The sequence below is a fragment of the Sciurus vulgaris genome, assembly GCF_902686455.1.
Source record: "Sciurus vulgaris genome assembly, chromosome: 8".
In the NCBI taxonomy this organism is placed as follows: Eukaryota; Metazoa; Chordata; class Mammalia; order Rodentia; family Sciuridae; genus Sciurus; species Sciurus vulgaris.
The window spans coordinates 137,097,581-137,125,301 of record NC_136468.1 but is presented as its reverse complement, the minus strand read 5'-3'; the positions used below and the strand labels follow the sequence as shown (position 1 = coordinate 137,125,301).

Below are 27,721 nucleotides of genomic sequence, written 5' to 3'. Positions count from 1 at the left end.
AAGAAAACAGATCCATTTACAATAGCATCCCAAATATGAATTGGATTGACGGCACAGAAACATGAGGAAATAAATCTAGAATGCTCTCTGTGTTGACTGTAATGGTGCCCAGATGCACATTCATCCAAATCCACTGAGCCGTCACGCTTTAAATGGAGTATTTGACTGTATGGACATTACTCTGAATAAAGCTAATTTTTAAGAACATACTGTCTTTTTAATAGAAGTGGGATCATATATATTCTACAAGTTGTTTTTTTATTTAATCTAAACTAAATCTAAAATTCTCTCTTATCCCACAGAGATCTACTTCATAAGATACCCCCATTTCAAACTGAATAGTTCAATGACTAAATATATAAACTACTTCTAATCAGAAACTCAACTTTGTTTTCTTACCTGAATCAGCCTGCGTCCCTTCATTTTGAGTTTCTTCAGCAGTGCTACAGCCATTAACATTTCCAAAAGTAATCCGTGCATTTAAGACGTGAAACAAGGGAATTTCTAATAAAATAAAAATTTTTGTAAATAACGTATTGAAAATACTAAAAGTAATCCTTTACTGTGTGCTTACTAACTGGTACTATATCAAACACTTCTTAACATTATGATTTCACTGAATCTTCCTAACAACATACAGGGAAAACAGATTCTGATTCAGAGAGGTAAGTATTTTCTCCTCAAAGACAGTAGTGATTAAGTGACTGACCAGAATTCAGGTGTCAGGAATATTAAAATTCCTCACAAATAATAGGGATTATATAAAACATTATGCACTACTAGTTCAGGCCCTAAATTATATTGATCTTGGTGTCAATTGTCTTAAGTAATTATCTAATTTGAAGTTTCACTTATTTTTGACATTAAAACAATGAATATATCCATTTTTCATGCCATTTTAATCTGTCAGCACCATCTATAAATTGAACTGATGACTGGAGAGCTCCTAATTTTGATATGTAAAATGAACTCAGAATCAAGACACTTCTTTCAATCAAATCAAACCAGACAATAATCTGGACCCCTGCGTTATTTATTGTGGACTACCCCGTACCAAATGTGCTCTGATTCTGTGAAGCACATTCTGTCACCCACAAAAATGGGGAGAACCTACACGCGTTCCTGAGTCTTATTTACTGATACCTATTTTGACAGGAAATCCAGGTGGGAATTCCAGCTTGATGAAATCTCTCAGTCTTGCAAAATGAGCACTAGTTCGAGCCATCAGGTCAATGATGGGAATGACCTGCTCCACCAGGGAGAGGGGAAACTCTTCGCACATCCACAGCGTCGCTTTAAACCTGCAGGATTCCACCAAAGACATACTGAGGCCGCCCGTCTCCACCACAGGGGAGAGTACGTTACTGCCATGCAGTAGGCCAGACAATACCAGCCTCCTGCTCCACGTTCCTCCCCCTACCTCCTCATTCAGCACTACTGAGGGACTGGACCCATGGGGGGATTCAGATCACCCTGGAATCTGGCAATGGGGAAAACAGCCTACATTACAACCTACCCATGGAGCAGTTGTAACTGAGAGCAAGCATGAAGAATTTGATAGCTGCTGGAAATCATTTCACTTGGTTGACCAAGATTTGTTCAGAGTAAGAAATAAGAAAAAAGAATTCTTTTTCTCTTTTCTCTTGTTCTTTTTTGTACTGGGGATGGAACCCAGAAGCACTTTACCACTGAGCTACATCTTCAGCCCTTTTTTTTTACTTTGGCAAGAATCTCTACATTTCCTAGGTTGACCTCAAACTTACGATCCTTCTGCCTTAGCCTTCCAAGTAGCTAGGCTTACAGTGTGCACCACTGCACCCAGCAGAAAAATTCTTACATCTCTCTATACTCATTTGGAAAAGGGACAATCTAGTACTAGTTTTCATCAGACAAAGTAATTTAAAAATTCTCTTGAAAGAAGAGGAGCACAGGAATGAGACCTAACGCCATAAACAGCATCTCTGAGACAATCCGTAAGTTAAAAGTAGCAACCAAATCACTCTTACTTTTGTGTTCTAATCGTCAGCTCCTTTGGCCTCCCGATGTCCCTGTCTTTCAGATCAAAGTCTTCACTGAAGTACTCTTCAGGCGTGATGGCTGTGGGGTTGTTTGCAGTGGCACACTCTGTGGTAAGGTCCTGCTGGGTCAGAACTCAGGAGAGTCAGAAGTGCCAAATGATACAGGTGGAAGCCTAGTGTACTGGGTAACGAGGTGGACACGTTAACCAACTATAGATCAGGAGGTTCCAGTCATTAACTTTTTGAAATTAAGTTACTGCATGGAACAAGAAAGTCGACAAAGGTCTTATCATGGCAAGTCTAAAATGTTTTCTACTCTCCTTTGCATTTTTACCTCCTGGTTGTAGAAAGAAAATAGAGGAGACAGAAATATCTGAAAGTGTGTGAGACATGAAACACTTGGAATTTAAGTGCTAGTTCTATCATTCTCAAGCTTTAAAACTGGAAAGAAAAAAAAAATTGTACCAACTATAGGATAAAATCAGAAAATATTTGTTAAGGTGCTCTGTTACAATATAGTCCCAAATCCTTTTTAAGTGTGTTTATAGAAAAGACCCTAGTTTATAATGGACGAGAGAGAGAGAGAGAGAGAGAGAGAAACACACCTGATTTCTACCTCTTACCCCTCCTCCAAAATCTTTATTTTCAAAGATTGCTCATCTAATTCTCATCCAAAAGATTTCAAATTCCAACTTGGGAGTTCTCTAATGTTTCTAAATAGAGAGGCCTAATCGGGATGCAGTAAATGCCATCGTAAGCATACATAAATTGATTCTTTTCAGTCAACTGAGCTGAAAGCATGTGGCTTCAACTTACCCCTTGAGCACCAAACTGGTGTTCCACAGTTCCCAGCAGAGATTCCAGTGGGTTCCTGTCCGCTGTAGAGGGAGGGAATGTTTAATGTCTATTATTACATCTGACTGTGACTATAGAAAAAGTTCCTCATAATATTTTCAAGTTTTAGATTCAAGCTACCTACATTAGGAAATCCATTGATAGGCTGATCAAATCATCCATACCCTTTACAGTACATTTTTTATTAGGATCGCTAAACTAGAGGAACATCCATAAGAATTCAGCAGAATAGTGGCAAGAGTCTTGATTTAAGAGTGAGCCAGATTTGGATTCTAATCCCACCTTGGCCACTCACTTCCATGTGGTCTGGGCCTCAGATTCCTGTCAAACCGGAGCAATGAGCACAGTCATGATGGTGCTGGTGGTTAACAGTGACCACATACTTAGCACATGCTGCAAGCGCTACAGGTTTGCATATCTAATCGTCTCAATAACTGAAAAAGGATGAGTGAATGAAATCACCTCCATTTCACGACCAAGGAAACTGAGGCATGGAGGATGTGTGACTTCACAAAGCCACAGAGCTGACAGAGTCAGGATGTGGCAACAACATATTGGCAACTATGTGGCTCAGAGCCCAAGTTCCACTCAAATCTTTCATCGCAATAGTTCAGGCTAAATTACTTATTCCCATGATACTATCCTCCAACATCCTTATCTACTTTTCTTGGCTGAATATCACAATTGTTCATCATAACACATAAACAAACCCTCATGAATGGCTTTAATTACAGCTGAGCCAACTATGGGGAAACACTCCAAGAATGAGTCAGTCTCAGGAAATTTTCATAAAAAAGAAGTTAGGCTTAGGATTAGCACGTCCAGATCACATTACTGCAAACTTAACAGAACAAACAAAGGCTCTCTCTAGATTGAAAAATACAGGGAAAAAAGAAGCAGCAGAAATCAAAAGAGGTGGGAGGGAGGTAGCGGCGATTACCTTTGTACCTCTTCTTTTCCTCCTCAGTCAGATGTTCTGTGCGTATTTTGGTTATCACATTCACATTGTTTACTGTGTAGACCTTGAGAGATGTGTACAAAAGAAAATAGTGACACAGGGAATCAAATCTCAAAAAATAAGCACAGCAAGAGCAAGAATGCTGAAGCAAAAAAAAAAAAAAATCTAGCAAAATAAAAATGATAAATGGTTAACAATCATTAGGAACCTTCAGAGAAAATACCTAACTATCAACTTATAAATGCATCAGCAGATACTTTCCCATATTTGACAGTTTAACACCGAGGAGTTAATGGTGACAGGCTGCATCTTCCTACCTGCCCTTTTTGTTGCTCAACAGTCTCAAATGTCCTGCAACTAGGATTCCCAGCTGGGATCCTACTGTACTAAGGCCCCAAACCTGACTCCTGAACTCCCACTGATCCATGGTGATCTGACAGTACTGACTTAGCCATCTGGTGGGCAGAAGGAAAAGGAAAGAACACAGGTTCTCTAGACCTGTGAGAGTCAGGGAAAACCAGCAAGTCACTCCTGAAAAGGCATTCTGTCTACTGACCAAAATATATACACGTATCTCTTTTATAACTGCCAGGGGAAATGCTGTGACCAGCGGTGACTAGGAATATGGTGGTCTGGAAAATCAAATATAACAGTTAACAGCCAATTAACTGTAGATGCCATGTGTGGATTCCCAACACTGAAAGCTACAGAAAATACACTCAGCACGAGAACGACTATTTCTAAGTGCAGCTTGCTGAGCATGACATAAGCTTTCTTTGCTCACTCAGAGGCCAGCAGAGGACCCTGCAGCACCTGGCACCACCCCACAAGCCACCAGTCCCTCTATACTGCAAAACTAAGGGAAGGCCAGCAAACAGCCTTCCAACTGACGAAACGCCAGATGACTCAACAGACAAACGTCTCCGCCATTACCAAGTTTTAAATTCACTGATGTCATGCAAATGGGCTGTGAGCCTTTTGTTACAATTAGGCTGATATTTTAAAAAAGAGAGGCTTAGAATCAGCTAAAGAAATAAGTTAAAAAAAAAAAAAGCAAGTAATACAGATTCACAAAAGCTATCATAAGACTTTAAAAAAAAACACTCAGCTTATTTAAAAAAATGAAAAAGCATGTGAAATCTAATCCTTTTTCTTTTTTTTATTTTAAGCTTGTCCTTCCCACTGGGACAACTGGTACCTATACTCATTTTTCTACAACATTATTTCTCTTTGGCATAGCTACAGACCTCCTCAGAACATGCTATCCCTTTTTCTGAAAGTCAATAAAACAAACATCCAAGTGAAAGACACATTAAACAGTACGTATTCCCCAGAGGACCTTCATGGCCCAGATGCATGAAAAAAATCTGAACAGACTCCTCATTTGCATAGAAGCTAAATAGCTATATTAAATCTTATTTTAAGAGTTTCCTTTTACCTTTGCTTCGTAACCATTAACAACTTCTGCTTTATCTGTCCTCCAGCCCCAGAATCCGGATTTAGTTCTGATAAAAAGTGAACACCACAAATTTCTACATGTACAATATGCCATTCAGATTTATCCCTGCAGCCTTTAGTTTTTCCCCCAGCTTAAGTTAGTGAAGGACACTTGGAAATCATGGTCCTATTGTCCACAAAAGGATGACAGATGGCTTAAACACCCCATCCCCCTCCCACAGTTATTAATCAATTTGCCTCACTCCAGGCGTAGACAGACTCCGTTCTTGGCTTCTTTACAAAAACTGCCAGCATAGAAGACAAAGGTGGTGACATTTATCGGACAGCTGTCCTAAAGAAGTGAGTGGAGATGACCAGCATCCAAGGGCTGGCCACAAGGAGATATCTAGGTCAGAGTGTTTATCTGGGTCATCTTAACCATGAGCATGAACATCAGAGGTCCTGTGTCCATAAGCAGCCACGGCTCCATCAAGGAATTCTTAACATGGGGAAACGCGGAGCATGCTGCTCTTAGGAAGAACATGATGGGCAGGAGCTCATCACTGTGGCGAGCTGCCTGGAGAAGCCATTAAAGCCTGTAAACTGGCTTGTGTATCACACATTTTCTCGGGCCTCATACAACAGGGGGAAAGGATGTTAAAAATGGTTTTGCAGCCCAGCTGTTGGTTCCAGTCTATGGAATTTCTTTTAAAGTAGCCCAGCATTCCAGTGGCAGCTGCATTGGTTATACGCCCAGAAATCCAGTTATTCAATTCTGTACTCCTGGAAAAAGGGTGTTTAGGAACCAGGAACAGCAAAGGGGTTCTAATTCTTCTTCAAAGCAGCTTTGCCTGGGAAATGCTACCATTCAGAGGGAATCCCTGAACAGCCCTGCCGTTTGTCTAGGACATCACATCCTAGCTCTACTTGGCCCTGTGCAGGGAAAAAGCTTGCCTTCTCTGACCCCTGAGTGAAGCGGGACATCATGCAGGAAGCTCAGGGAACAGTCACAAAGAACATATGCAGGTATTTACATTTTGTGTTTTCAGTTTGCTTTCCTTCTAATGAGATTTGGTAAATGAAATTTGCCTGGATGGAACGTAATGAGATGTAAATGTGTATTTTAGCCCATCATAGAAGAGGGGCCTGGGCTTTAATATCCCCTGCTGTCTACAATTAGTGCAAAATGACCCATGCAGGGATGGACAGGAATCCTACGGGATTATCCCAAGTGCTAGCTATCTCTGACTTACACTTCAGAAACAAAGGACCTGTCACAGGGGCAAGGGACAGTGGCCATACCTGACTAATAAACCACAGTCACTGTCTAGCCATCAATAATTAAAAATCAGTTAACTAATCCAACCCTCGGTTTGTCATCTTTTCATTGTCACTTGATGCCTGAGGAGGGAAATCACTGTTTCCTGGCACAAGTCATCAGAGGGACAGAGGGTGACACCCTCTGCTCCACCTCATCCTTCACGTAGGCTGAGAAGATGGAGCCCTGCTGTGCCCTGGAGGACCCACAAGCTCAGGCATCCACATCTCCTCTGGGCCATCCTGGCTTCTACTCCCTCTGCTTCCCCACTCCGACAGCAGTTTAGTCAGCAAACTCCGTGGCTGTGCCCTGACTTAAAAACCAAGATTCTAATACCTCCTTGGCCCTTGGCTGACTGCATGCTCAGGCATCTGAAGAGGACAGAACCCTGCCTCCCCCTTGTGCCCTTTCCACCTCTTGTGTCTCCCCTGAGAACACCACACCAAAGGCCACTTGGCAGGCACTGTATATGGTGATCACTACACAATCTGGAGGAAAGTTCTGAAGGTGCAGGGAATGGTTTATTTGAGGTGGGAAGAGCATAATCTTTCAGAGAAGAGAAAATCTGAAGGACAACCAGAGTACCACTGCAGACCAAAAATTCTTCAAGCATCAAGCTTTGAGTAACTGACTAGAAGAAAGAAATGGAGGAAAGTGACTATCACAAAATGGGAGAGAGCCAAGCCTTCCACATTCAATCAACGAACACTCGCAACTCGAGTTAGAAGTAGACTTTTGTATCAGCAAACGTCACACTCAAGAGTGGCTCAAATCCTTGCTTGATGCACAGTAAGTTCACTGATCACCATAAAAAAGCAGTTATCTTCCGGAAATTCTCACTCAGCAGCCCACTGCCAGTTGTGAAGGGAGAATTAGTTTGAAAGGTTTGACAACCCTCTGACCATGCTAACACATAATGTGCCTTCCTCCTCAGTACAAATGGAATGCACTATTTCTCATCTGCACTCAGCGGGGGTAAAGCCAGTAATTGCCACACTCCCTTCATAAATTACACTTCTTGTTGACTCTAGCAACTCCACGGATAAACTACATTAGAAGAAATGTCTCTTAGTCACAGACTTTACAGACTTCATCTCGAGACTCATTCATTTTCTTCTTTCAGCTAAGGAAATAGAAAAGCAGAAAGATCAGGCTACGTGCCCAAAGTCACAGGTTATTTAGTAACTCTGCTGGAGGCACTCAATCTTTCCCACTCTTATCTCTTCTCAGGGGCTATGGTGGTGAGGACAGTCTCTTCTATAATCTGAGGTCACAAACAACCTTAAACTGAAGGTGCTCTTCATATCTGCAGAGCCACACGCGGGCACACCAGTCCCTAAACCCTACTGTCCCAGGAGGACAACAGCTATCAACTGGTGAGGCTGGTACCAGGAGGCTGGTGAGAGGATTTAAAGCAGAAGAGTTGCTCGACACCACACAGGTTGCACATTCTGGTTTTTCTTTCTGCTATTGATACCCTAATTCCACAGCCCAATCTAAATTAGAAATTATTTGACTAAATAGAAATCTCTTGGTTTTATTACCCATTTTTTTTTTTTTTTGGAAATGAAGAAAAGAAAAAATTTAAAAGAGGACAGTAAACATATTCATGAAGAGAAATAACACCTAAATCCAGGATAATAGTGTCCATTTAAGCTCAGGTTATGCTACTTTGGTTTGCAGAGAGCTGGATGTGACATCCTAGGCAAACGCTAAGGGCTCTTGTGGGCTCCCTCGGTTCTGTGTGTTTCATGGTAAAGACACTGACAGCTTCTACCTCCTCTACATTTAAAGGCCGTCCGTGCCCTCTGTGTGACCCAGATGTGGATGACAGGAAAGGTGTTCTCATCTGGATTAATCAAGACACAGGCCTATCTGGAGAATTTTTTTCCACAGAATCTGGAACAGAACTGAATCGCTCCCAGACTCTTGCTCTAAACTATTAGGCCTCACACATAGGAAAAAGAACTATACTTAACTATATGGTGTGTGTAAATCTGACTGGCTAAAATCAGTACGACAAAATTCAATACTGGATCAATTCTAGCTTCCCAAAACCCAGAGTTCCACACTTTAAGGAGTGTTGTGGATCTAAAAATCACAAAAAAAAATAAAAAATAAGATCCAACTGACATCCACTAGATAGGGCCCATAATAGAACAGGAAGACATTTTCCCAAGACTTCACCAATGTTAAACTATAAAAATGATAGGCAATGTAGGACATCAGCTACTGTTTCTATTTGGTTAGCAATTGATCCTAAAACCCACTAGTATTATTATGTCATATTAGAAAAACAATCCCAATCTGTCCATAATTTCCAATTAACACATACATGTCACTAAAGATGGCAGCACAGCGATTAGACATTAAAATCTGGAGTCTAAATTCATACCTTTCAAAAGCAATGTTTTTAGTATCGAGGCTGGTGTTAATGACTGGGCTTGTGAGCCGCCTCTCAACTTCCCTGCTTTTTGGCTTCATCAAGTCCAGAGTGAGCGCTCCATTTCTTGGGAAAGATCAAAATGTTCAGAGGTGACCACTTTGTCATCGTGGTTGACTTCCATCAACTCTGCCCAATTGTCTGTTAACAGAAACAAGGACGTGAGTAAGAGAAGGCAATGAAGAGGCACAAACAAGGGCCTCTTGTAGGTACAAGGTATCATTGTTCACTTTTTCCTCCCAGATGTTACCTGATAAAACCTAAATCACCTACTGACACAGGGATTATCTGGCCTGCTTTCCACAACTCATAGGGGTCTCCAGGTCATCTTCCCCAAAGACATAAATTTTTAAATACTTTGCATTTTTTATTAGGAACACATTTTGTCTGTGACCTTTACAAAAATACATGATTACAGAATTAACACAAACTATTTTTGTATCATATTGGGTGACCCTCTATTAGAAGGATCAGGCCTCATTATGGAGGGAATATAAAGAGACTCAAGACAGAAGGCTTGCAGTCAAAGCCTTGAGCTGTCCCACAGGTCACAAGAGTTAACTGGTACATGGCAAATCACACGTGCAAGAGAACTAGCCAGACAAGAACTAAGAGGGATGGAGAGTTGAATACTTAATAAGAATAACACATGTCCCAGGTAGGATCAGACGGATAAGGAACAGGACATGAACACATTTTGATGGTGAGAAATCACTGCGATTCAGTTTGCGCAGTGATGATTACAATGGAATCACTCACCTTCTCCCTTAAATATAAAACTACGCCTCCCTCTTATCCAGCTCATGTTTTCAAATCCCAGCAATGTGATATCAACACGCAGTTTGGCACCACTTTTCCAAATTCGACAGACATCATTCGGGCATATTCTGGAAACCAAAGGCACTGGAGGAGAGAAGCATACTACTGAGAAAAACTAAGGGCCAAGCAGAACACCCAGGCCAAGAATTCAGGATTATAACTTTAATAAAAGGAGAGGAGTGGCAAGATTGTGATCGCTAAATAGAACTAGATTTCTTGCCCCCGCACCCCACTTATCATATAGGAAGCCACCTTTAAAAATAAAAGAGGCTGGACATGATGGCACATGCCTGTAATCCCAGCAACTCAGAAGGCTGAGGCAAGAGGATCACAAGTTCAAAGCCAGCCTCAGCAACTTGGTGAGGCCCTAAGCAATTTGGCAAGACCCTGTTTCAAAACAAAAAATAAAAAGGCTGGGGATATGACGCAGTGGTTAAGTTCTTCTGGGTTTAATCCAAAAAAATTAAAAATTAAAATTTAAAAATAAATTAAAATGGGCCAGGCACAGTAATGCACATCTATAATCCCGGTGACTTGGGACATTATGGTAGACAAGAGGATTGCAAGTTCAAGGTCAGTTATGGCAATTTATTAAGGCCCTCAGAAACTTAGTGAGACCCTGTCTCAAAATTTAAAAAAAAAAGGAGGGGGGTGTTGGGGCTGGAGATGCAGCTCCATGGTAAAGTGCCTCTAGGTTAAATCTCCAGTGCCATATAAATAAGTAAATAAATATGGAGGTGTGGGGGTGCAGCTCAATAGAAGAGCATGTGGTTAGCAAGCACAAGGCCCTGAGTTCAATCCCAATACCCAAAACAGAAAAAAAAAATTAAATTAAAACTAAATAAAAATGGACCTTCTGTTCCATTGCTGAGAAAACTCTAAACAAATTTCCCAAGAGTATTCTCAATTCTAAAGTGAACCCCACTTAAGGACCCCTCACCAGGGCTTTCAAGTATGTCCATCTGGTCTCTCTCACACATGAGCTACTCTTGCCACAAGGCTGCGGCCTTCCATGATGACATATCCACCATTCAAAATATCAAATATCTAAAGTGTATCACTCTTCAACAAAACCTTTAATCAGAGTGAATGAGAAAAGAACCCCTAATTTCTCAGAACGATCCCATCCTCTTCTATACTTTTTACTTCACTTATATGTTTCATTAGAAAAGAATTTCTTGCCTGAAAAATAAATCTGGAAACAAAAATAGATGAAACCCTGTCCATATTGTTAATGGACAGACAAGAAGAAAAAAATAGAACATCAATGAAAACATACAGTCAATTGCCTTATCTAATACCTCAGAGAAATATATCCATTTGGTAAAACACACACTATTCCGATATTTTCCTCATCGTCTTTCCTAGAATAAGTTTGAAAGAATCAAGCCGAACCACATATGGAAATGAGTAAATCATGGTAAGTCTACTTACTAGAATCTTAGCATTTCACAGTGACATGTTAAAAACGAATAAGATGGCTGCTCTGATCACCTTCTCCCCTCAATTCCTGACGCCCGTGCCATGTGCGCTGCTCAGCTCGGGGCAGCAGCAGCCTAGTTCCCACAGACACTCTCTCAGTCCTCTTGCTGCCCATGCTTCCAGGGCACCTCTGAGACACTGGGTCTGGGCCACACTGAGATGAGTGAGCTGCAGGGGTAACTGGACCCTGGGGACAGTCTTGCTTGGCTTCCTATGCATGCAACCAGTTTGGGCACCACGAGAACCAAATGCAAAAAGATTCTGAATTCCCTCAAGTATATCCAACCCAGTGATGGGTTCTGGCTCAACCACCCTCTTGGAGAAATGCGAGGCCAATGGCACCAGGTGCATCCAACCTCCACACTCCTGCGGAAGGCCCTACAGGTGCCAAGCAATGACTCCTCTGCACTCAGGACCGACCCCGGTTCGTCATCTGGTCTCTGGTGTACCACAATGACAATGCCTGGAACTTTGAGTAGTTCGGAGGGCTCCTGCCATTGCGCCAGTGTGCAGATACAGCTGCAGAATTTGGACCATCAACATCCAGTCTGACATTGAAGCTGTGCTGTCTCAGGGACCCTGCCAGGCCTAGGGTGTCTCCTATTGACTTGGCAGAGGCCTGCTGCTTTCTGTGGGGTGCTCATCCACAACCATGCCTCCTCTAAACCTGCATGTTGAACCACCAATTTTCGGGAAAATCCCCTTACATGGATGCTAGTCCTGTCCATCCCTGCCTTCTCTCTGCCTAGACTAAGGTGATTACCCTCACTAACAAAGTGCTACATGCCACAAAATAAATAAATAAAATAAATAAATGTTAAAAACTTAAATAAAAACTTGTAAGAGCCAGGCGCAGTGGCACACCTATAATCCCAGTTGCTTGGGAGGTTGAGGCAGGAGGATTGTGAGTTCAAAGCCAGCTTCAGCAATGGCGGAGACACTAAGCAACTCAGTGAGACCCTGTCTCTAAATAAAATACAAAACAGGGCTGGGAGTGCCCCTGAGTTCAATTCCCAGTACCAAAAAAAAATTAATAACTTGGCTTAGTAGCACATGCCTGTCATCCAACTACCAGGGAGGGTGAGGTAGGAGGATTGCTTGAGCCCAGGAGTTCAAGGCCAGCCTAGGCAGGATAGTGAGGCTCTACCTTCACTAAACAAAAAGAAAGAAAATAAAAGAAAAATAACTAACAAGATAGATAAATGAAAGGAGAAGCAAATGTCCATATACCATCTGTGTACATGTTTGGGGACAAAAGTCCAATGCTTGGGGATAAAGACTGGAAGGAACAAAATGGGGCTAAAGGTGACTGCTGTTCCTTATTTCTCTGTATGCATTTCCTAGATCTGATTTTTTTTAAAAAATGTACGTAATTGTTACAAAGGAAAAATGAACCTATATACAGGCACTGTAAATTTGGAAATGGAAATAAATTATAAGCCCACAGCCACTCACCCCAGCTGGTGAATTCCCATTTCATCTGCACATAGAAATCTGGAGCCTGAAGGACAGACAAAGGTTCAAATAGATGACATTTGGCACTATTCACTAAACACAAACACTGCAAGGTTAATATGGCTTTTGAAAAATTCAGAGGGAATGGAGAAACTAAGAAACGAAGTACAAACCCACTGAAATTTTACATTCAAGCCATTATATTTTACCTTGATATAAAATATATCTATACAGTTAAGAATGTTAACAGCAATGGGGTTGGAAGAGAATAAAAGTCAAATCTGATTTGGGGGGTTCAGTCAGGTTCCCAAGAATTATAGAAAGATGGGCTTAAGAACTGCTAGACATCACTTCCATGGGAAGTAGATGTTCCCTCCAGGTAACAGAAGACTTTGCCCCAATTTTCTCCTAAACTTTTAGAATTAGGCTTTTTGAAGTTTCACACCATCAGAGCAGTCTTGTTTAGGGGTCTTTTCTTATCTACCACCAATTTTTGCAGAAGGTTCTTAAAGAGCTACTTAGGAAATCCAACAGTTATCATTCAAGAAGAAAAATACGAGGGATTCCAGGTATTTTGTTTATTTGTGCCTTACAAGTCCAGGTTTTGCTGTAGTTTTTACAGACACACAGGGCAGGAAGGCTAGAAATCTACCCTGGAATGGTAAAACCAGCCAGGACTCCAATGTTGGGCAAAGACGACCTCCAAGAGCGGATAAGCAAGGATGACGCGTTACTAAGGAGACACTGTTAAAGGACGGATCAACTGCAGCCTCTGATGCCGCTAAGCACACGAGGCATTTGTGGGCTCTGTAACCTTAAGCAGACACTGTAACTACGTGCAGTCCCCTGCCACGAGTCAACACAGGTGAAAAAAGAAATCCTTTACAGTGAATTTCTTAAATGAAGGAAGATCCCATGTTAAATAAGTCACTTTCTGTCTTTGTCAAATGAGCAAATGATGCTTTTAGTTCCTCCTGCAGTACATTAGATAAAAACAAATCCTCGTGACCCCTGCACACTCCTAAAGAACCATCTGTTTTTAAAACAATGCATACAACTATTACGTACTTTACGGGAAGTTTCTTTGTAGTACATGGAAAATGAATATCTTGGTCATGACTTGGCTTACACATCAATGAAAAAAATGTTTAGAGAGAGCTTAAATAGTGAACGATGACTGACTTATAACGAAGTTTTTCCTTTTTTCAATGGAGCTATTAATTTTCTCAAGAAATGTGCTGATTTGACTAGCAGACATCTTAGGAGATGTTTGAGAGAACTCGACTCTGTGCTTAAGTTGAAAATAAACAATGTTGACAACTGAACCCACTGCTCCTTTCTTGCCTCCTACTGCCCTGGGAATACAGCACATGGTTGACTGATAAGATGGTTCTTTCAAATAACAAATATTATCTGAAGAATGGCAACCATCATCCAAAACAACCCAGGAGCCTAGAAGGAACATTTTTTAAGATAGACCTGAGAGTCAGAGAGCTTTTACACTTTGATTCATAAGACAGATAAACTGCCCAAAAGCCACTAACTGTAAATCAATTGAGGCAATAGATTAGAGGCTGCAAAATACTAATGTCTAGAAGTGACCAGGGTGGCAAAGAGAAGTGGCACACAGACCTCCAGGCCTTAGCAAGCCTGAAAACGCTTGCGTGGTAACTGATGCTCACCTCTGCACAGGGTGCTGCTGCTTTTAAGAAAACAGGCACCTAAACAAATTGTGTCTGACGTCCATTTTCTTTAGGCTATAATTTGAAAATAGCACTTAAAAAAGGTGACCCCCATGACCTAGAAGCTCCCACACTTCAACAAGGTGGACAGGCAGTCAAAATATCATATTCACTATTCATGAAACTCTTCAGGAAGGCACGTAAGAATGTCAAACTGTGTCCCACGATTGCACCAGCATGTAGCACCATGTTTGGCATGGCTGGTTTTATGGATACCTCAAGAATTTTATGTAGCAGCTCAGGAACTCCCTCAAGGGCCATGGACGTGTTGTGGTAGTCTCGATGTTGAAGAACTGTATACACCATCTCAGGGTCACCAGTGCTCACAGCCTCATGTAAAACTGGGAAACGAGAGTGAAATTTAATCACTGAGTATCCTCATACTTTCTGACAAATCCCAAAGCCCACCAACGGAGTATCAATATGACTCAACGACCAATATTTGCTTCAAAGAGGGAGTGAGGCTGCAGTCCAACAGAGAGATGACCATGACTTCTGATGGCTAGCTCATCACTAAAGAAAAGAGAAGCAGGCAGAGCACCCTTAGCCTGCTGGTCAAACCTCTCCTACTTTTCGCTTCCCAAGTTCTTGACATTGGTTCTGAAGTCCTGACTGTTTCCCGAAAGCTAGCTTTAACTGTGGTTACGTGTAAAGCTGGCAAGAGGACTTGCACTTACAAGTACTTTTGCTCAGTTAACAGAAAACTACTCTGACTAATAGTAAGAGAGCTTGCACACACTGAAATGACAGGATTTTTACCAAAATGCCTATTTCTAGCAATTTCTTTTTGCTTTTTCCCACCATACTGCAAGAGTAAAACTGACCTCTACACTCATGTACAGTGGGAAAGATTTGCATGAGGGTTGTCACTGGAAGAGGAGTCGCCCTCTATCCTGAGTGACTCTGTGCTACAGACCAGCCAACCAGCATCCTCTGACTCCCATCTGCTCCCATCCCCCATCTCTCCCAAGAGAGATACAGCTGACTCAAAGGAAAATCATGATTGAGACTAGTTTTTTTCAGAAAGAGAAACTGAAATAAGTGACTTTAAATTATTTTACAAGTATACTTGCCTGTCCATCCCTGGCCATTTTCTTTGGTCACATCTGCTTTATGCCGGAGCAAGACTCGAGCAGATTCCAAATGGCCCAAAGAAACCGCAAGGTGTAATAATGTTCGGCCTCGGGGATCCACAGCCTCCACATTCTGTGAAGTACACAATTGGATATATAAGAATATGAAAATGAGAGCTATATTAAGTATAAAAAGCAGAAAATAGTATTTATACATAATGATGGAAATATGTAAAAAGGTTTGTTTGCATGTGAGCACAGTTGAAATGTGAATTTGAGGACTATAAATAAAGATAAAAGTTCTAGTTCCCTTTTTAATTAAAAAAAATTTTAAGCAATGAGTTTCATTCTCTATAAAGTTTAGTGCTTAAAAAATAAGAATGACTATAGGCCTCAGATCATCAAACCCAACCCTAAGCTCTTAACAGAACTCCGATTAAGCCTAAAAAAAGGTTAGGGACTTTCATGAAATGCAAGCAACCTGTGACATGGAACGTGGGGGATTTCTGAAGCACATCAGCATTCAGGTCTAGAACAGGAAGTGCAGGACTTTAATCAAAACTGAAAGTACAGAAGATAATTCCGGTCAGAATAAAATTACATTGTGTTGCTGGATTTGCACCAAAACACCTCTCTCATGACTGTATACTGAGTTCTAAGTGCCCTGAAGTAGCACACCACACCAGCAGCACCTGACAAGGAGGGTGACCCACCAGGGAGGTGTGTGGACACACACGTGTGTGCTCCATCAACTGGCGGGTTTCTTCCCTGTGACAGACACACACGAGTGGCCTCATCTCCATTCCTGCTCAGCTACTGGCCCTCCTTTCAGAAACACATCCGCTCTCCAGAGCCAAGCAGCAGCTTCTCTGGTGTGAGTCTCAGTGACTGAGCACCGCCTGCAAAACAGGGCTCCAAAAGTTCTTCCAAGGACACAATGAACTGCCGTGGGACTTTCGGAATGTAAAACCTTTTGAAACACCATAACACTTCTTAGGAAATGTGCTTTATCTTGATTTGAGATGCTAGTTGTTGTACAGGCACTAACTGCAGTCTCCAAAGATGTATATACCACGTGCCACTTCGGAAGGGAGGTGAAATGGAACTATGGGTAAATAACCACAACCAACAACTCTTGAACCTCCCAATTTTGCTAAAATTTATCATGGCTATTGTGCAGTGAAGAACTATTGTTGAGGAATAACAGAAGCAGCTGAAAACATTCTGCGAGCTGAACACGGGACCTGCTAGACAAATCCCAGACTTCAGTGTCCTCCCAGGTGCTGAAATACAACAGCCCCCCTTGCAGATGGGGGACATTTCTAAGACCCCAGTGGACTCGAAAACCGAGGACAATACTCAGCTCATGTTTTTTTCCTACATACATACATATATATATAATAAAATAAAGAATTTTCATCCTTGCACAAAACAAACAACAAAGAATTTTCCATGTATAACCAATTAGAACAAATTTTAAAAATAAGGGCTGGGGATATAGCTCAGTTGGTGGAGTGCTTGCCTCACATGCACAAGGCCCTGGGTTCAATCCCCAGCACCACAAAAAATAATAATTTAAATCAAATTTTTTAAAAAATAATTTACCTCTAGACTTACAAGAAGCACTTTAGAGCTTTTCTTTGGTATATCTGAGTTGCCAACATTAATACTCTCATTGTGCTATGGGGCATTATTAAGTAAAGCAAGGGTTACTTGAACACAAGTACTATAAACCCCTCTCCAATAGTGGACCTGGTAACAAAGTGGTTATTTAAATGACTAACGGGCAGGTAGCATATACATTGTGGATACACTGAACAACACAATGATTCACATCACCATCACAGAGTGGAATGGTGTAAGGTTCATTCTGCTACTCAGAATGGCATGCAATTTAAAACATGAAAAAATAAAAATAAAACATATGAATAGTTTATTTCTGGAATTTTCCATTAAATAGTTTCAGAGTGTGGTAGACCATGGGGTAAGTGGAAAGTGAACCCTGGAAAAAGAGGATATAACTGTTCCATCATGCCTTCTGGAGAATGTTCCATACCACTGTCTCATCATTCTCTTAACTTTTCCTAAAGGATGGCTTGTCTATCACACCAAAGAGATTGAGGAATTTTAAAGGGAGAGTCCAAGCATTATATTTCTTAGCTTCTGCCACTCTACACTCTAAGTTGCATTAAATAATTGTTTTCTTAAAAGTAACAAGACTATGAACTTATGAACTATGAACACAGTTGAAGTTTAGCAAGAAAGAAATAATCAGCAAAGTCATTACCTTCCTACACGTCTATTACATAAACCAGAATTCAAATTCAATCCAAATGAAAGGTGCTAGGTTTGGCACACTGCCTGCCACATAGGAGCGACTTAACAATATTTATCACATGAAAGAAGAAATTGTACTTACTGCAATTCACATTCCAGAAGGAAAGTAAGGCTCAGACTAAGAATTAACACTCAAACTCCTGGATAACTCTAAGATATGATATACAAATAAATCCCAAATTAAATTGTTAACTTTGTTCTACTTTGGTCAACAGGGAGAAAATGTATATGCCAAAGAGCTTTGTATGGCTGATTATAATTCTTCAGAGCCTCCTGTGCCTGTCTCATTCGAAATGAGAAGGGCAGGGAAGAAATTTCATAATATATTATGGTGACAATGTGATTTAAAAACTGTATGAAGCTGAGCATGATCTGCACCTGTAACACCCAGATATTTGGGAGGCTAAGAGAGGAAGATTGCAAGTTTCAGGCTGGTCTCCCCTGTCTCGAATTTAAGAAAAAAAAAAAAAAAAAAAAAAAAGCTGGGCACAATGATGCAGGCCTATAATCCCAGCAATCACAAGGCTGAGGCAGGAAGATAACAAGTTCAAGGCCAGCCTCAGCAACTTAGTGTGGCCCTAAGCAACTTAGTGAGATTCTGCCTCAAAATAAAAAATGAAAAAGTGCTAGGAATGTGGCTAAGTGGTTAAGTGCCCCTGGGTTCAATCCCTGGTGAAACAACACACAACAACAACAACAACAACAACAACAACAACAAAACGGGTGGGAGGCAGAGAAGATGCTGAGAATGTAGCTCCCTGGTACAGCACTAGCCTGAGTTCACTTCTTCATTATTGTTAAAAAAATTTTTTTTAAATTAAAACAACAGGTTAATAAAGATTAGAGAAATAGGCAGAAAAACAATAGAAAAAAACAACAAAGTTTGTTCTTGAAAATATCAACAAAATTGACAAATATTGAGTTAGATTGACCAAAAAAAAAGAACATTCACTTTACTAAACATAGGAATGAAAGAAGGAATATTATTATCAACTCTACATAAATAAAAAAGATTACAGAGGAATACTATGAACAACTGTATGCCAACAAGTTGATAACTTAGATAAAAAAGACAAAATTCTATATAGACACAAATTAGCAAACTGACTCAAGAAGAAATAGAAATTCAAATATATTTATAATGAGATTAAAACAACAACACCCCCCACAAATAGTCCTACATGACTTCACTGTTGAATTATATCAAACATTTTAAAATTAATACCAATTATTCACAAACTCTTTGAAGATACAGAAGAGGCAGGGAAACTTTCCAACTTTATTATATGAGCCCAGTATTATCCTGATGACAAATTTATCAATCTCTCATGAACACAGATGCAAAATTTTTCAATAACATTCCAGGAAGCATATAAAAAGGTTAACATCATACCACTATAACCAAGGGACATTTATCTTATAAATGCAAGATTGGTTTAACATCTGATAATTATTACCATATTCCTGTCTGTCAATAAAATAAAACGAAAACCACATGATTGTCAACAGATACAAACAGAAAAGTATTGACAAAGTTCAATAGCCCTATTTAAAAAAAAAAAAAAAAAAAGCACAACTCAAGGCAGATTCCTCAAAGAGCACCTATAAAAACCCACAGAAAACATCATGCTTGAAGGAATAAAAGACTGGATGCTTCCCTCTAAAATAAGGAACAAGACAAGGATATCCTCATTCACCACTTCTATTTAATATTGTATTAGAGGGTCCTAATCAGGGGCAATTAGGTAAGAAAAGAAATAAAAAGCATCTAGATTTAAAAGAAATATTTCTATTCATAGATTACAAAATTTTATACACAGAAAATCCAAAGGAATCCAATAAAAAAATGAATTAAGCAAGATTGCAGAATATAGATCAACATACAAAAATCAATTGTATTTCTATACTAGTAATGAACTCAAGAACGAAATTAAGACAAATAATTATGATAACTTTATGATATCATCAAAAGAAAAACACTTAGAAATAAAGAAAAAATGAAGCTGAATATCATAAAGCATTGCTGAGAAGAACTGAGACAAATGTAAAAGCACCCTATGTTCATGGTTCAGAAATCTTTATCATTAAGATGCAATACTCTCCAAACTAGGCATAGTTCAATGCAATTCCTATCAAAATCCCAGTTGGCTTTTTACTGAAATCAACAAGTTGATCCTGAAATTTATATGGAAACACAAGGAACCTAGAATATTCATCATAAAAGAAAAGCAAATTTCAAGGATTTATATTTCCCAAATTCAAAAGTTATTATGCAAAGTTACAGCAATAAAGACAGTGTGGTACTAGCATAAGGATAGACATTTTCTCAATGGAGTACAATTTAGAGTTCTAAAATAAACCCACATATTTATGGTCAATCAATTTTCAACAAGGGTGCCAAAATAATTCACTGGGGAAAAAAGCAGTCCTTTCAACAAATGGTGCTTTAACAAACTGGATATTTACATGCAAAAGAATGATGTTTCTTATTTTATACATGAAAATTGGCCTCAAAAATGGAACTTAAAATCCAAATGTGAAAGCTAAAATGATTTTTTTTTAAATCTTTCAGAAGAAAACACAGTACACCTTCATGACCACAGGCTAGGCAAAGTCTCTAGCTGTGACACCAAAGCACAGATCAGTACCAAAAGGAAATGTAGATAAACTGGACTTCACCAAATTAAAAACTTTTATCCTTCAAATGATAACACAAAGAAAGCAAAAAGGTAACCCACAGAATGGGAGAAATATTTGCACATACTATATTGATCAGAGTCTACCATTCAGAATATATGAAGAGCTCTTACAATTCAACAATAAAAAGTCAAATAACTCAATTAAAAATGGGCAATGAATTTGAATAGAACTTCTCTGAAAATAACATACAAGTAGACAATAAGAACATGAAAAGATCCTCAACATCACAAATCATTAGGGAAATACAAATAAAAACCACAATGAGATACAATTTCACACCCACTAGGATGGTTAAAACCTAAAAGACAGACAATAATAAGTGTTGACAAGGATGTAGAGAAAATGGAACCCTTGAACCCTGCTGATGGGAATGTAAAATAGTGCAGCTACTTAGTGACCATATGATCCAGGAATTCCTTTCCAACATATATACACAAGAGAAATGAAAACATATACCATAGAAAAACTTATAAAAGAAACGTGCACAACAGAATTATTCATAATAACTAAAAGTGGACACAATCAAACGGCCAAGTAACAAAAAAAATCCATACAATGGATTATTATTCAGTCATAAAAAGGAATGAAGAATTGATACAGGCCATAACATGGAAAAACCTCCAAAACACATCAGCTAAGGGAAAGAAACCAGACACAAAAGGCCTTATATAACCTGATTTTATTTATACAATATGTCTAAAATGGGCAACTCTACAAAGACAGAAAGATTAGCAGTTACCTGGGGCTAAAAGGCTGGCAAGAAATGGGCAATGAGACTTCTTTTGAGGTGAAGGAAATGTTCCAGAATTAACAGTGGTTATGATTGCATAACTCAGTGAACATACTAAAATCACTAAATAGAACACTTCAAAAGGGTAGCTTGTTAATGATAAGTGAATAGTATCTCAACAAAGATGCTAGAAGAAAAGTGTATTTATAGGTAATACATAAAATTACCTAGTATCTAGATACTGTTTTGCTGCTTGCCTAATTGCTTAATTTCTCTTGCGCTTCAGTCTGCTAGCTTATGAAATGGAAAGGCCTTGACCTGGCACCTGCTTGATGCTACAGTGCACACTAGGCAGAGTTAGCTCTTATTAGCATACGCCCACACTATGGAGTTTCATATTAACTGTCACTCTCTTATTAAGAGAGATTTGTTTCAAATTTCATCACAGTAGTGGGGCTTAGTATCATCAACTAATGATCTTAGTTCAGAGAGCCACAGGCTTTCAGAATTGAAGTGGAATTTCACTTTCAAAGCTGAATGCTTAGGTCGTTCATTTTGTACCTTCGGCCGACCCCCTTTTAACTACGAGCATCTGAAAAGTTTAAGTCAAGGAGTGAGATGTCTACACATCTCCTTCCTGCTTGCTAACTGATACCCATCTACTTTTCTTGCTCAAAAGCCTTCTTTCCCACACCACTGTCCTCCACTGGCCGTAAATGACAAAGTTTTGAGAATAGGCTTCAAAGCCAGATACGGCCTCACTTCCAGCTTCCCCACCAGCTTCAGGCGAGTACCAGCCCCGCCATATCCTACCTAGCCATCTCGAGGCTCCTCATGAACTCTCACCTCTGGGGACTTCTGGCCAGAAGCTCAGGAGCCTTCCTTTCCCTCAACAGGGTCACCTCCCTCACTCCTCTTTAACTCAGATAGTCCCAGCCCCACCTCCCGCCTCAGGTCAGCGGGAAAGGGATCCACAGGCCAGTTTCTGCGGAGTATGCCTCTAGGCACTTCATCGGGGGTGGTTCACCACTGGCACTGACTTGAATACGTGCCCAGTGGCCTCATCTGACCTGCCACAGGCTGCAGTGAGAGCCTCAAGGTGGTTCCCTGTTGGGTTCAGGTATTGCTGCTGCCTGGAACATTCTCTTCCTCCTGCCTGGATGTTATATTTTTGCCTGCTGGTGTCCAAGGAGGGTATGTGGAGTCTAAAGTCAGGCCTCCTCTGCCAACCTCACCCTATGTGGTTCCAGAGTTTCCCTACACTGTCTGATGCATGAACTCACCTCTGCGTTTGTCCCCATAAATGTTCCCGCATTCCCCCAGCATGGGGAAGAAGGCCACAGGAGTTTAACAGAATGCTCTAGCTAAAAGACATAACCAGAACACAAAACAATTTCAACCTCAGCAACCAATTCCGAGGCCCCACTGAACATTAAAGAGCTGATGGGTTAAGAGGCACTTTGCTAAGTGCCTCTGCTGGGCAAGCACTGGAGGCCTGAAACAATTGCATAGTGGCAAAGTGACATCCACCCAGCTACTAGCAACGCTGTGCCGTTGTGGCTGAAACGTGCTCATCCTCTTCATCTGGATAAACTGACGCTTTCTGTGCTGCAGAAGTTCCTGAAACAAAATAAAACCCTTCCAGTTACCAGTGTGCCTGCTTCACATCTCCCTAGTGTGACGGTGGGAATGAAGTAGATGGCAGAAAGTTGCTGGCAAACAAAACATTAAGAAAAACAGCAGGTTTTATTGCTGAGGTGATTAATTATGCGACCAATACATATTCCTTGCAGAAAAAAAATTAGAACACACATAAAAGAAGCTAAATTCCTAGGTTTATAAATGACGATTATAATAAAAACAGTGGTAGCTACTCCAAATGGTACTGTTCCCATTCACTATGTGCCTGCACTTTCAAATCCGTTATCTTCCTTATTCTCCAGATTTACTGAAAGAGCTGAGGGGTGAAGAATACAGGATTTTGGCCCAGCACAGTGGCGCACGCCTGTAATCCCTGTGGCTCAAGAGGCTGAGGCAGGAGGTTCTCGAGTTCAAAGTCAGCCTCAGCAAAAGTGAGGCACTAAGCAAACTCAGTGAGACCCTGTCTCTAAATAAAATACAAAACAAGGCTGGGGATTGGCTCAGTGGTCAAGTGCCCCTGAGTTCAATCTCCAGTATCCCTCCCCCACCAAAAAATTTCCAGGATTTGGACAGTCTGCCTTTCTGGATTTCAAACCCTAATTCAGATACCAGTTAAGCAGTGACTAAGTTCTCTTCATCGGTTTGCCTCGTCTGTAACGTGGGAATCATAGTAGCACCCATCCAGAAAGCTGGTGTGAGAATTAATAGAAGATTACACATAAAACACCTCAACACAACACTTGGGAAACAGTAGGCATTCAAGGTCCCCATCTGCACAGGTGATGAAATGAGTCAGTAAAGGTAACACGCCCAGCTCACGACTTAATCAGCATTCATACTGGCCATTAAACCCCATTGCCTCCAGGTCACAGAGGCAGGTGGTTTCATAATCAATAGACTTTAGACAAAAAGGAGGGCAACAAAATATTTGCTGTCATATATTTTAATGTAGTTTAATGATATTGATATTCAACTTCTTGACCCTAAGCCAGTTATATAATTTGCAGGGCCCAGTAAAAACAAAAATGCAAGGCATCCCTTATTCAAAATAGTTAAGGATTTCAAGATGGTGACAGCAGAGCATTGAACCAAGCATGGAGAGGAGCTGTGTGACTGTCCTTTCAATGGCCAAGTTTCAAGACTGAAGTTGGATTATACTGACAGTCAACTCTCCCAGTCAAGACCGCTTTATGAATACATGTCAACTGTCTACTCCCAAAAGAAGCTGGGCTACTATGAAACAGTGCACAGTGATTACTGAGAACAGAGTCAAGACCAAAGAATTAGCAAGTATGAATATTCTTCCTGACCTCCTTAACAGTCAAGGGCATTGAGGACCCAAAGTTTACTTGGGGAAAGTCTGCTGCAAGATTTTAATACCCAAGTTTTAATCATGAATGTCCGATTATTTTTCAAGGTAAAAGGCAGAGAACTTTCAATGGACACTTTTATCATAGTTTGCAGGGGAAAGAGATAACTATGATACACTTTAAATAATAAACCAGAGTTAGGTGCATGGCGCATGCCTGGAATCCAAGCTACTCAGGAGGCTGGAGCAAGAGAATCACAGATTCGAGGCCAGCCTTGGCAACTTGGCAAGCCCACCTCAATAAAATAATAATAAAGAGGGTTGGAGGTGTAGTTCATTGGTAGAGTCCCACCGGGTTCAATCCCCAGTACCACTTAAAAAAAAAAAAAAAAAGATTATAAACCAAGACTTGTTAGTCTTAAAAAATTTAAACTTCACTTCACCTCCAAAGAGTAGAGAGCCTGCTGTTTTCGGAAACTGGAATTGAAAGTGTGTGGTTAATAATGATGACTCTTTTTATGAAACAGAATTTTTATTTGTGATAGGATTTTAATTCTGTGATTTTCTTTGTACTTTCTCTCAGCATTACATAAGTTGGGCAGTCACAATACTGAAAAGTGCAGATGCAAAAAGCAGACCCTTAAAAATCAGAACTGGTCATTTTTAAAATGATCCTCGCGAGACTTAGAGCTAAAAGTAAAATGGTACAGACTACCTTTGAGCCACAGCTAGTAATAGGGTATTAAGTCATCAGGTATACTGGGATACCTAATGGTGAATCACTTTGTCTGGGAACATGTGTCATATCTCCTTAACTCTTAAATAGCTACTGTATCATTTAATTAAGAATAATGACTGTTACAAAACTTTGTTCTGTCTGGAGTTCTTTATCTTTTATTTTTATTTTTTACTTTTTGGTACTGGGGAATGAGCCAGAGATGCTACCACTGAGTTATATCCTAGACCTTTTTGTTTCTTATTTTGAGGCAAAGTCTCTCTAAAATATCCAGAATGGCCTCAAACTTGTAATCTTTCTGCTTCAGGCTTCCCAGTAGGTGAGATTATAGGCATGTGCCGCTGCGCCCAGATGGAGTTTTTTTTTAATGAAAAAAGAGCAACTTTTGAATTCCAGTAGATGCTCAATCAACTTAAATATAGAAGATTGCAAGTACACACTTAATGGTAACTGTTCAAACATGGTAAGGTTGATCCTCCTCAATTCCTGCCATCCAAAAGAGAACCAATGCTCCTTTTCTTCTAAAATTTCTCGACAATTCTAGGGTCAATTTTGAGGCATCCAAAAATTAGGTCTTTAAATTTGCTGAATAAAATGAATGAAACCAAGAAGAACACCAGATTGCAAGAGTAATTACAAATCCTTTTTCTATTTACTAAATTTGCTGGTTTGTAACTTGAAGATACCAGAACTTCCTAGGATTGTTGGGATCCTTTAAAGCAAGATTTCTCAACTAAGACACAATTGACATTTGGAGCCAGATAGTTCTCTTGTGGGTGGCTGCCTTGTGCATTGTAGGATGTAGGGCAGCCTCTGCCCACTAGATGCCAGTAGCACCCACTCCTCACCTACAAGCAAAAATGCCTCTTTACATTCCCAAATGTCCCCCCAGGGCAAAATCACCTCCAATTGAGAACCTCAATCGTAAATAGATGGCAATAAATAAAAAAGAATGAAAGCACTTTAGAACAAGAAGGGATTTTAAGGAGCCGGAACACCAGGGATTCTCAAAGTTTAAAATGTATCAGCCTTTCTGGGGAGCTTGTTAAATGCTGATTCCCAGACCCCTCCCAAGAACTATCAATACTGTCAAGTACTGGGTTTGCCTACATCACTACCAACATCCTCATTCTATGGATAAATGACTGTGGGCCTCAGAACGAAAATGCCTTGCCCAAGGTCACAGGGCAAGTTACAGCCTGGACTCTAAAACCAACCAAGCCCTTCTTCACAAGGGTGGGTGGGGGTAAGGGTGTGTGTGTTGTTCTTCTGTCTTTGAGGCAACAGAGTTTAGCAACGGTAAAGGCGATGCATTCTGGAGCTGGCCACCTGAGTTAAAATCCCGACATGGATATTAATTGGAGCGGGGTTGGGGGTAACCTCACGCAAAGCAAGCAACCTCTGAGAGCCTCAGTTTCCTTCTCTATCGAATGAAATAATAAAAGTGCCTACCTCCTAGCGTTTTGGGGAAGGTTAAAAGGGATGACACCCAAAAATCCCAGGGCCTGGCCTGGCGTTACAGAAAGCACTGGACACTTATCACTGTTATTATTACTGTCCCAGGACTGCAGAGCTGAAGGGGTCTGGGAGGTCCTGGAGGCAGCGGGCTGGAAATGGGTTCTGGAAGACCAAACGACCCCCCCAAATCCCTCCGCCCCACAGCTCACCTGGCCCCGCAGCTCCTTCTCCAGCTGCCGGTAGTCGTTGTTCCAGACCAGGAGGTGCAGGGGGAAGTGACTGCTGGCGTCGCTGGTCGAGGACATGGCGAGGAGGCCGCGGCCGGGGTCTGGCCGCCCGCCAGCCAGAAGCCTCGGTCCCGGCGGGGTCTCTGCCGCCCGCCCGGCGGCCGGCTAGCGGAGAGGACGAGAGGAGTGAGCGAGCGATCCGGCAAGGGGCGCGGTGGGCGGCTGCGAGGCCTAGCGGGCCGGGTGTGGGGCGCGTGAGGTTTGGGGGTCGCGGGCCGGGTCGGGGACCGGGTCGGCCGCGCCCACCCCGCGCCCCGCCGCGCTCGCGCCCGCGCTGACAGCTCCCGAACCGACTTCTGCGGGCCGAACTGCCCCAAACAGGGAAGTGCGAAGGCCGTACCACCGCGCGCCGCGGCGGGAGGGGCCGAGGCCAGGCAACGGGTCCGAGGCCCGCCCAGTACCACCCACCTCCAAGTTCACACCACGAAACCTAATGACACACACAGCGTAGAGCTGCAGCGGTTCTCTTCTTTGGCCCAAGATCTCAGCGTGAGAAACTCTATCTCTCCGTCAGCAGCCTCTCTCCCCCTGCTCCGGCGACCTGCGGTGGTTCAGTCCACAACTAGGCCTCTTCCATTGGCTCTGCAGTCAGGGGGTGACGACAGGAGCCTGGACCAAACCATTGTGGCTACTGACTCCCTTGCAGCCTTTTTGGACCAGGGCAGATCCTTCTATGATTGGTCAGAAGCCATTTTGCAAGTGGGCAACACCAAATAATTTTAGGAGGCATTATAAACCCTAGAGAGGTTGTTGAGATGTTTGCATTATAAGGGTGTAAGTCTATCACAGGATTTCCTAACCTTGGAACATTTTGAACTGGATAAATCTTTGTGTGGAAGTTATAAGATCCTTTGTAGGATACGAAGCAGCATCCCTGGCTTTTCTACCTACTAAATGCCAATAGCACTCCCCAAAGCATGTCT

The 27,721-nt window shown here is 41.2% G+C and overlaps 1 protein-coding gene across 1 annotated transcript; it reads right to left on the bottom strand.

Annotated features, from left to right (window-relative positions):
• Window positions 1-27,107, bottom strand: LOC306668195 (ankyrin repeat domain-containing protein 13A-like). The gene is given in 13 exon segments (XM_079151392.1): window positions 1-504; window positions 1,144-1,301; window positions 2,007-2,137; window positions 2,835-2,896; window positions 3,814-3,895; window positions 5,270-5,336; window positions 8,982-9,084; window positions 9,087-9,170; window positions 9,789-9,932; window positions 12,786-12,831; window positions 14,744-14,868; window positions 15,601-15,733; window positions 26,721-27,107. Coding segments are annotated over 13 exon segments (1,362 nt in total). The 5' UTR covers window positions 26,817-27,107; the 3' UTR covers window positions 1-373.
• Between the last annotated feature and the right edge of the window lie 614 nt (window positions 27,108-27,721).